Source organism: Meleagris gallopavo, chromosome 1 (genome assembly GCF_000146605.3).
Source record: "Meleagris gallopavo isolate NT-WF06-2002-E0010 breed Aviagen turkey brand Nicholas breeding stock chromosome 1, Turkey_5.1, whole genome shotgun sequence".
NCBI classification, from domain to species: domain Eukaryota; kingdom Metazoa; phylum Chordata; class Aves; order Galliformes; family Phasianidae; genus Meleagris; species Meleagris gallopavo.
Window position 1 is genome coordinate 75,752,662 of NC_015011.2, and position 10,740 is coordinate 75,763,401.

The following is a 10,740-nucleotide window of genomic DNA, read 5'->3' on the forward strand; positions in this document are numbered from 1 at the left end:
ATGCTGCAGCAAGAACCGCCAATAGCACTGCTTCTGCTGGGAGATGATCTGTGTTTTTCATGTCACTGTCTGATTGCTGTGTCCCCAGATACCACTGACAGAAAAAATGCCTGAAAGCCCAGGAGCATAGCTCACAGGCTCTTCCTCCTCTGCTACCAGAGAACAGTGCCCTTTCCTCGATCAGGCTGATGGAAAACATCACAGGATGCAGGTAAGCACACAGAAATGTGCTGGACGTGATGTGTTGATGAAGCCTGACCAACCTCTGCCATGCTGTGGTGGTCCTGTGAGGTGCTGATGGCCTGGCACCAAGCTGGGCCCTGGCTCTGCTGAGCAAAGGACCCATGGGGCAAAGGGGAGCGCGGAGCCAGGTCAGAAGTGGGGAAAGGGTGTGGGCACCGGCCTATTGCAAGCAGGGCTGGCGTCTCCACAGACAAAAGCATGAGACAGTGTGGTGAACTAAACCGAAACGATACAAACTGATGAGTTTAATAACAGGTTACCTAATCTTTGCTCTGAGTTGCACTTTATTTTTGTAGGTTTACTGTCACTGACCGAGAGCTATTCAGATGTGCTGGTAAATACAGCCTTGTTTTAACGTGGTGGATGCATTAATCTATTCACACTTATACGAGCACTGTATGTAGTAATGTGCATTAATTCCAATACCTAATTTACATTTTATTTTGTTAGGAAATAATGAAGTATTTTTTTACTCCTCATTTAGAAAATGGACTATTTAATTGATTGCAAAAACTTCATTTTTAAATGGTTTCTTGAACTCATAATACAATTTAAAATGAGGCAGATTCTTAAAAGCATGCTTGAATGAACTGCTCTGGCCCTTTAGGCAGACTGGCTTAGGGCAGAATAGCCTAAGCACACCAGCCCGGTGTGAGCAGGGGGCTGGGCAAGAGGGCTCCTGAGCTCCCTCCCCACCTGAATCTTTCTGTGGCAACTGAATAACATCATTCAGGCTTTCAGAACAAGGAAATCTCATGGTCTCACACTTTCTCTGAAAGCTCGTCATCGATGTGTAAAAACTAATTCCAGCCTTTTCTCCTCCCAGCCTTGTTTCCTGCTTTGAACAGGTTATCCCCTCAGTGGCAGTGACCCAATCCACTGAAATTAAATTGTGCAGAAACTAAATTGTGCAGAAAGCAAATCTGCAAAAATAGACTGAAGTGGACACTTCGAGAACATTTTTAAACCAGACTGTAGGAGCTTAGTGTTCATCACAGGTTCGCCTGTCCTTAAGACACAGGCAAAAATGTCTTTTTTAAACTTAACATTTATTTTTTAATGCATTCAGAATAATAAACATAAATTAGCATATATTAATCAAGATGCTTGACTATTTTTATAAATGAAATGCATTTTATTTGATAAAAACATGTATACATCTCCTGATACTGCAACTACTAGGCAACAGAGTTGGAGGAACTTCCTTCAGTTGTATTTGGAAAGAAAGGCAGGACACTGTTTTCTGTCTTGGTCTTGTTACTCTTTAACTCTATTAATGCATCGCTCAAGAAAAGTTAAGCACTGCAGTCAGTTTGAAGGAGGATATCACCTCCCCATTGGAAATCCACCACGGGAGAGATAAGAAACTCAAATCACCCAACCAAAAGGAGTGTGTATGCTCACTGCTTATCCATGGACTTGGAAGTCAACCCTAGAGGTCCCTTCCAACCTGAAGCTCTGTCCTTCCTGTATATAGCAGGTCCACATGTAGCCATGGAGCCACTTGGAAAATTGTGGAGCTAACAGAGCCCTTTGATTTCTCAGCAGTGGAAGTGATCTGGGAGACTTTGGGCCTGAATTTGTGGAGAAAAAATCCATATAATCAACAGTGTTATTAACCTCAGAAATACAAGATCCAATTTCTGCTTGGGCATAAAAGTAAAACTCTTTGCACACATTTTACACCAGCAAGGCCTTTTGCAAGATCCTTAGCCAGAAATCTGAACTATCACTGACAAGACTAAGGTCAGCTCTTCCTAGTTCACACAGCAGGGAGAAAAGTACACCTGTGGCCATTTATACAGGACAACTGCTCAGAGACTGCTGAACCAACCAGGTATGCTTAGTGCAGGGTCCTGGTTCCAAGTTCACTTGGAAGTTTGTATTATCACCTTAGACAAGCCACCAACACACAGTTGGGACATGAGCAATGTGTCTTGCCCTGCTCCAGGAGAAACAAAACATCAGTGATCCCATTGCCACTTTGCAGGATGACTCACTGCAGCTGTGTTGCAGTGCTCAGTCACTTCAGCAGCCCGCATGCTTTTAGTGAAGCTTCACTGAAGTGAGAGCACAATGAGATACCCTTCATGTCCCCTTCTGAACTTGGAGAAAGCATCGCCCATTTCTCTGCAGATGCTGGAGGGGAGCAAACCCATTGTCATCTGCAACTACCACCTCCCGATATGGTGCATCTGTACATCTGCAATGAGAAACATCCTGGGAGAAGCTGATCTTATTTTCAGCCATTAGAAGCAAGCTATCTCTCAGGTAAATTTATTTTTCTTCTCTGCTGTTGGCTTGAGATCTTCTGACTGATTTGGTCAGCATTTGAATCAAGCCCTAAGCTCATCAGCAACGTCACCTTTTTCTTGGAACCATACAGCAGCCACTTCCTATCTAGCTTGCCCTGCTGCAGCACTGTGCTATCCACACACCTCACTTGCCTGAGGACTGGCACCAGCCCAGCTTTATAGGGGAAATGGAACCAGGTGACCTCCAGGAGTCCCTTCTAATCAGTGTTTCCAACTCTCAGATACATATATTTATACATAGTCATTTTCTCACAAGAATTCATCTCCAATAATTTCAGTGAACACCACCAAAGTCTGCACTCTGCTGCCTGGGAATGATGCCCACTGTTAAGAAAATTGCATAGTGAGAAGATAAACAGGTCGTTTGTGTGCATAGCCAATTTTTATTAGTAAACATGCTTACAGAAGTCGGCACAAGTCCTACCTCTTGTAGTGCTGCATGGCTCCAGCTACTGAATCTCAGATTTGACTTTAGCCATTAACTATGTCATTACCAATTGCTCCAAGAGGCAATTTCTCCAGCTCCATTTGAGAAGGTGGTTATGTTGTGCTGATTGCTATTGCAATGAATCTGTCAACCACCCAGCTCTACTTAAAGGAATTTGTGATGACTCTAACATAGTTTCTCCCCTTCTTAAGCATTATAATCAAACTTTTGGATGAAGTAGAATTTTTGGATACTTACCCAAGTGATTATTCCCACGACAGGTAACTATTAAAAATGACCTTTCAAAAAAGATCACATCACGTCATTTTCGACAGATTTTCTTTTTGCTATTTCTGGTCAAAACATTTTTATTGACCTGGAATTCTCCTTTGTTTTAAAGAGAAGCAGTTTGCTTATAAGTTTTGCCCCTGTTTCAAACCTAGGTTGGGAACAGTCAGCTGACTTGTAGCAGTCCTCTTGCCATCCCAGAAGTCCAGCACAGAGCTGCTGCTTTTCCAACATTTCAAACCTGTCAGATTTTGGAACCCAGGCACCTGGGGCAGCTTACACAGGGCTACAAATGCTATTTACTGAAGATTACCAATTCACATTGTTCTCCCCAATAGACGCCATTTAAAATCCTCCTTACTGTTTGCCTGGGAACTATATCATTCCAATATGACACCAGCACAAACTCATAATAAATATTTTCAGAACACTTCCACCTCCTCTCATTACAAACAATTCTGCTATCTGCAGTTGGTAATGGACATGTGCCATGTTCAATTACACCAGAAACAAAAGACATTCTAAAAAAAGCTGCTTGTGTTTCCAGCCCTGTCACTTGCAAGCTTTGTTTCCCATGGCTTCAATTTTGTACTCGGTCATTTCTAGCTTCTATTGATTCTATTATTTTCTCCCTTTTGGTGATTAAATTTTGCACAGTTACTGTGTTCATTCCTTCTCTTTCAATGCTAGTTTTTAACGTCCTTTCATCTGTCACTATAAGCCATTTAAAAATTTTTGGTTTTAATGCATATTTCTGTCGAAATTCCCACTTTAAATACCTCTCTAGTATACACTTCCAAGAGAGCTTCCAGGTCATCACAACCCAGAGGCCTATCTCACCAAAAGCTATTGCATCCTTTGTCATTCTTGCACTTGGCCCAGATGCACTTTTCAACTACAGATCATATCCTGCCTTTGCTCCGTTAGTTCAGCACTTATTTGGTCAGCGGACAGTGGAAGAGCCACTGATGCCATCTATCAGAACTTTGGTGAGGCCTTTGACACAGTCCCCCGTAACATCCTTCTCTTCAAATAGTAAAGTAATGGATTTGATGGATGGACTGTTCAATGGATGAGTAACTGGTTACGAGATCGTACCCAGTAGCAGTCAACAGCTTAATGTCCCCATGGAGATCAGTGACAAGCAGTACTCCTCAAGGGTCAGTACTAGGAGCAATGCTCTTTAACATCTTCACCACGGACACAGACAATGGGTTTGAGTGCACCCACTGCAAGTTTGTAGACAACACCAAATTGTATGGTACAGACAACACACCCAAAGGATAGGATGCCATTCACAGAGACCTAGACAGGCTCCAGAAGCGGGACCCAGGTGAATATCATGACATTCAATAAATCCAAGTGTGGGGTCTTGCACCTGGGTTGTGGCAACTCTTGCTATCAGTACAAGCTGGGGGATGTAAAGATGAAGCACAGCCATGTCAGAAAGAACTTGAGGGCACTGTCAGATGGCAGCTGGACACACGCCAACCATGTGCCCTCACAGTCCAGAAAATCAACTGTATCCTGGGCTGCATCAAAAGAAGTGTGGCCAGCAGGGCAAGGGAGGTGATCCTGCCCCTCTGCTCGGAGCTGGTGAGACCTCACCTGTAGTACTGTGTCCAGATGTGGACTCCTCAGTACAGGAGAGACGTGGACCTGGTGGAACACATCCAGAGGAGGGCCACAGAAGTGATCCAATGGATGGAACACCGCCCCTACAAGGACACACTGAGAGAGCTGGGGCTGTTCAGCCAGGAGAAGAGAAGGCTCCAGGGAAAACTGATAGCAGCCTTTCAATATTTGAAGAGAGACCATAAGAAGGAAGGGACAGGCTCTTTAGCAAGGTCTGCTGCGAGAAAACAAGAAGTGGTTTCAAACTAAAAGAGAGGAGATTGGAAATATGAAAAATTATGTACAGTAAGGGTAGTAATAATGCACTGGAACAAGTTGCCCAGACAAGTGTTGGAAGATCTGTACTTGGAGACATCCAAGGTCAGGCTGGATCAGGCTTTAAGCAACCTCATCTAGCTATAGATGTCGCTGTTAATTGCAGGAGAGTTGGACTAGATGACCTTTAATGGTTCCTTCCAACTCAAAAGATTCTGTTCCTAGGAACTGATTAAACTGATAAAGGCCATCTTCAGTAAGGAACATTTCCTCACCTGCCAACATTACAACACTACTTTATTAACAGTACCTGGAGTTTCTGGCAACAAAGTGGTCCAGGGTGAAGGTGACTCACTGGGGAACAAGTCAACTGAATATCTAAAAAACTTGTTCACATTCTTGGATGCAAAAGCTTTGCCCTGACAACTTATTTTCTTAGTGTTCTACCTGATAGCTATAGTGAGGGCTGGTCATCTATGTTCTTCCTCACTCATTTAAGAGAGGACTACTGATGAAAAAAAAATCCAACAAAAATGACAATAAGCATCTTTGTGAGGATATGACTAAAGAGGCAGATGTTTTCCAAAGACATTAGAAAGCTTAGAAATTCTTTCGCAAGTGTATTAGTTGTATTTTAAAGGATGACCTTGGCAGAATGTTCAGGATTATTACATGAAAAAAGCTGTGCTGCATTCATCAGTAGAAAAGCTGAGCTGAGAAAGAACTAAGAAAGAGACCAATTACTTACTTTGGAGGTAACAGCAAGACAAACTGAGCATTTGTTTGAATGAATTTTATTTAATACTATAGTATACAAGTGGGATTTGGATCCCCAAACTTTCCATCATCAACATAATGGAGAAGCTCCACTGTACTAAAGGGAGGGAGAATTCTGGTGCCAGAAGACAGGCTAGATCAAACCGTTTCTCACCACATGGCCAGAAATTCTTCTTCCTTCATACAATGTGCTTCCCAGGAGAGCAGGTTTACCCCAGGAGTGAGAGATAAAGCTAGCTCTAAACACTCCTTCTTCCTCCTTGCCCCAACAAAAGAGGCTGCTCAATGCCAGACAAAGTAGTGGAATGATTAAAGATAGGGAGTACATTAAGTTTTCAGTCTCTCAACCAAGGTACTAGATTAAGTAGCGGCTTGGTTACTCCCTCTCTCCTGAAAAAGATCCAGGAAAATAGAAGACCTAAAATGCTGAAGACTTACCTCCTTTCCTTCCCCCATCCCATAGCCTTGTTCTCTCAGCAGAGAGTAGGCAATGAACTCTGAGGAGGCTGAAGGAAAGCCAAGGAAAATCAGGGGCTACCTGAATCCCTGGGAATCTGGTGGCTACCCTGGTGCCCTCATTCACTCCCTTTGAGGTTCAGAGACCTGTTTGGAATAGTACACAGAGAGGGCCTCCCTTAGGGATTCCGAAGCAGCCAGGGATACAGAACACACTGGAACTGCCAAGAGGGTACACACCATTCCAGGGATGGCCCAAACCACAAACAGGGCAAGACTCCCCCTAGCCAAGGTCCCAAGGGCTGGGGGAGCTGGGACGAGGCCCTGGCAGGGGGAAGAGAGCTCCTGCAGCAGTATTTGAGGCTCATGGGATTTTACTTCTTCTTCCTCTCCTGGGAACAGCGAGGGCAGAACCTGGCAGAAAGGAAAGCAAAAAACCAGCATTTATGATCTGATATGAACCCTGAATTTACAGTTTCAAACAATCTTTTCCAAGATACCAGAGCGTAAATTCAAATTTTCCTTCTGAAAATGTCTTATTTTCTCTTTTTAATTTTCTCTTATTTTCTCTTCTGTCATCCACAACCCTCCCCTTTTCAGAGACCAATGGGCCACCCAGTATGTTTGTTTTAATCACTCACTCACCATTTTCCCCTTGGTTTTGTTGTCAGACCCACACAGGCAAAATGAAACCATTCGATGGAGCACTGTTGAGATGGAGAGCACTCAGTTAAAAAGTAGTTCTCTTTTGAAATCATTGTTTCTAGTCTGCTGAAACTTCCCAATGCTTAATCACAAATTCTAAAATTACTAGTAGCAATCCTAACAGGATCTGTCAGAAAACAGAGTCTCATGCCCAACCTATACATCGTTAGTAAGCAGAATTATCCCTTGCTGGGTATGGGGCCAAGAAAACATCAGTTGTATTAGGGAAAAGCCCAAAGAAAGCTGCACTTAACTGACCAGTCCACTGCTCTTCCCAGCTGAGATGAGCCCTGCTCTACATCACTGCTTCTACATCAGGCCCCACCCAAGCAGCACAAGACTTTCAGTAGGAGACTCTTCGCTCCCTTCTCCCCGACTTCCATCAAGTACAGGCTCTTACATCTGGGTTGTCGCAGCCAATCATCTCCCCATAGGAGACCTGGTGGCAGAGGCAGTAAGTAGGCTCATTGGGGTCCACAGGCATATCCAATACATCTGAAGGATGCACATTTCCAAATGTGACTGAAGGCATTCCATATTCTGTGCTACTGCAGGAAAGAGAAATAAATCAGGTTAGTAAATCAACTAGCACTGGTTCCCTTCATATCTCCCATTACAATGCCCTTGCTTGCCAGAGACAGCCACTCCTCTTTTTAAAGCACATACATTCACATCCACTGGAGCGATCTGTCTTCCCTTTCATGCCACACTCCCCTGAAAAAACTAAAAAGTCTCCCTTCCTTTCTTTCCAAGGAGAAACACACAGGATCTGGTCTGGGTGGGGATCAAATTCTTCATAGGGGACTTTGGCTAAGTCTCCCTTGGTCTGATTTGTAGTGCTGCTCCTCATTCCCCCAAGCGTCTTAAATGCTTACGTGCGGACAAGCTTTAATTTCTTTTGGGCAGTCTTTGGTGCCTCCTCATCAGAATTCTTCCCTTTAGAGCGTGCACGTGCAGCTTTCTTCTCTTTTTGGGCTCGGCCCTCTGGTAACAAGAGAAAAAGTTATTGTATATTCCATTCTGTTAAAATAGACACCTGACAGTAACAACCTCTTCAGCACCAAAATGCAATCCTACTTCGGAATGTACATTGGCTTTGGGCCATGCATCTCATCTTAATTTTATCTACTGGCCTTGAATATGCTCACACAAGAAGAGCCCAGGTCACCATCTTTTTACCTGTCCTTCAGATTCCAGCGTAACAGTCTGTACCACTTCAGTGCCTGCCTTCATCCCCACCACTTCCACAGTCACTTGGCTGCCTCCTGTATCAATCTGCAGCCCAGTGGTGGTACTCACTCTTCTTGCCCTTGCTGGAAGAACTGTCATAGTCACTCGATTCTATCTGCTTCTCCTTCAGGTCTGCTTCAAAGCGAGCAAGATCTGTGTCCAGCCGCCGGATGTGCTTATCGACCTGCAAAAAAGACAGTGACCAAGAGTTACCACAGAACAGAACCCAAGACAGCAAAGAGGAGAGAGTACAGGGCTTGCACTAAGAGCAGAAAAGCAAGAGTGGGTGAGGCTTGAAAGAGAGAGATCAGGGTCTTCAGCACAGTCTTTCATAAAACAACCACTAGACACTTCCCTTCATACCATCTCATAGGTCTGCATAGCCAGCTGAACCTTGTCATCCCCAAATTCTTTGCATTTCCCATAGGCCTCCTGGATTTGCTTCAGAAGCCCCAGTTTTTCCTCTGACGACAAAGTCCGTGCATTGCTGATATACTCCGTGGCCAGCTTATCGATCTCCGACTTGAGGTCTGAAACAAGTTGACCATTGAACACATAAATACGTGTACATACATACACACTACAGGGTCCTCTTAAGAAAGCTGCACGTTTCCTTCTGTTCCCCGAGGTCCCAGAGACGAAGGCAAAGGAAGAAAAGCCAGCCAGGCTGCACGATTCCTGTCTCATCACAGAAACCATCTCTAATCCTCACCTTCTGTTCTCTGGTCCAGATCTCGCATGAGCTGGAAGTTTCTCTGCAGTTCAAAAGGCAGGTTCTCAATACCTGCAGGGAAAGGAGAATATGTAGAGAAGTCAAGACCCTGTCCACAATGTCAAAACAAAGCTAAGTTCAACAGTACTGACTGTTCAACTTAACTAACGCCACAGCAGTCCAGTGATTCCCAGAACTCTCTCCTAGTTCACACTAGCGTGCCGATAAAAACAATTCTTATTTTGCCATGCCTGTCTAATCAAACTGAGATCTACTGTCACCACATTAACCTGAAATCCAAGCTTGATTAAAATAAAAAAAATTTGGAAGTTGTCGCTGTTATTATTAAGAACAACAACAACAACAAAGGTGGGGAGGAATACAGGGTTGTAGAAGAAAAGCTCTTCAGAAGCACAACAGAAGCATTTCTGCTTCCTGAACCCACTCTGCAACACACACTGTGTAAATGAAGGCATCCCTACCCTTAATCAAGGCTGTCTGACACATCAGCCCCAGCAGCAGTCTCTATTTTTCATCACCACACATTTCTACAGCAGACACATTTCCGTGAAAAGCAATCACCCAGCAGGGAAGGTCTGCACGCAAAGGAATTTAGTTAGTTAGTTATTTTTAAACAAGTGCCATACACATGCCACAAAATTAATTTCTACAAATGGTAGGAACAACTGTGGGCCTTGCTGGGCTTAGAAGCTGTTTCTTTAACAAATAAGTTAACAAGTAAGTTTCCACACAATAGAACATAATTATTTATAAGGACCTTGTATGTAACTTACATAATATTGCTTCAATCAATTTTTGTTGCCATTTCTGTTTTAAATATCTAAGAAATGTGCAGATAATAGGTCCTTAAGTACATGGATATATGGCCACACAGCATGCAGGTACCACTTCCCTGCATTCAAGGTTAATACTGCAAGATCAAGTTCTCAAAAAATTAGGAAGCAGCAACATTAAGGGTGTCTGCATATTCTTAAATGTTGTACCTCCTTGTCTGCCCAGAACGACAGCCTTTACACGCAGCTCAAACAGCCCACTACCAGATTACATCCCTACAGTTCAAAAAAGAAATAAACACCGACTCAGAAAACAACAGGCACATAAAACTGAAAATCATCATTGCTTACAAAGAGAATTTATGGCAGGGATGAAATTCAGCTTGAGAATCTTAATATCAGTTCTTTTTCTTCTGTAATCCCCAGCCTCACTGACTGCAAACCTTTCAATTTGCACAGCAAATGGAACATGGTCATGCAGCACCACGCTATTTTTCACTCCCCTCCTCCAGGAGAGGTATCCTCCAGAGAAAAACAGCATTTGTTCTTGTATTGTGCACAGTATGTCAAACATGCACAAATCCCAGGCCCTCCGGATTCTTGACTTGATAGTTTTTAAAAAGAGATTGATGTAATTTCCTTTTTCTCCATCTAAAAAAGAGCTCATAAAAGCACACGTTCCATCACGTACCATTTTCCCCCAGCAGGGCTAGAAACTGTCAGGCACAGAGAATACCTCAGCCAGCACAAAAACCGGTGGGATGCTATTCTCCAGACAGAACAACCCTAAATGAGGTTACAGCTACATTTCACACTGATGCTTAAGAGTAACTCAGACAGGACTTTGCCGCTGTTTGAGAACCTGAAAGGAATCATGCACTGGTTTTTACAGGTATTGCAGCA

The 10,740-nt window shown here is 43.5% G+C and overlaps 1 protein-coding gene across 4 annotated transcripts; it reads right to left on the bottom strand.

Annotated features, from left to right (window-relative positions):
- Window positions 1-5,941: 5,941 nt before the first annotated feature.
- Window positions 5,942-10,721, bottom strand: ING4 (inhibitor of growth family member 4). 4 transcript variants are annotated; one of them, XR_795070.3, is made up of 9 exons: window positions 9,526-10,036; window positions 9,044-9,115; window positions 8,695-8,861; window positions 8,401-8,515; window positions 7,977-8,085; window positions 7,502-7,649; window positions 7,042-7,103; window positions 6,637-6,810; window positions 5,942-6,543 (listed from the first exon to the last, which is right to left on the bottom strand). XR_795070.3 is itself a non-coding variant. In XM_010717951.3 (9 exons), exons 2-9 carry the CDS (start codon window positions 9,548-9,550, stop codon window positions 6,771-6,773), a joined length of 738 nt encoding a protein of 245 aa, XP_010716253.1. In that variant the 5' UTR covers window positions 9,551-9,639; window positions 10,048-10,721; the 3' UTR covers window positions 5,942-6,770. The 4 variants fall into 4 exon arrangements, 3 of the variants coding, with proteins under 3 accessions (XP_010716253.1, XP_010716263.1, XP_003202721.1); XM_010717951.3 differs by adding an exon at window positions 10,048-10,721 and having other exon boundaries at window positions 5,942-6,810; window positions 9,526-9,639; XM_010717961.3 differs by lacking the exon at window positions 9,526-10,036 and adding an exon at window positions 10,048-10,719 and having other exon boundaries at window positions 5,942-6,810.
- Window positions 10,722-10,740: the final 19 nt, after the last annotated feature.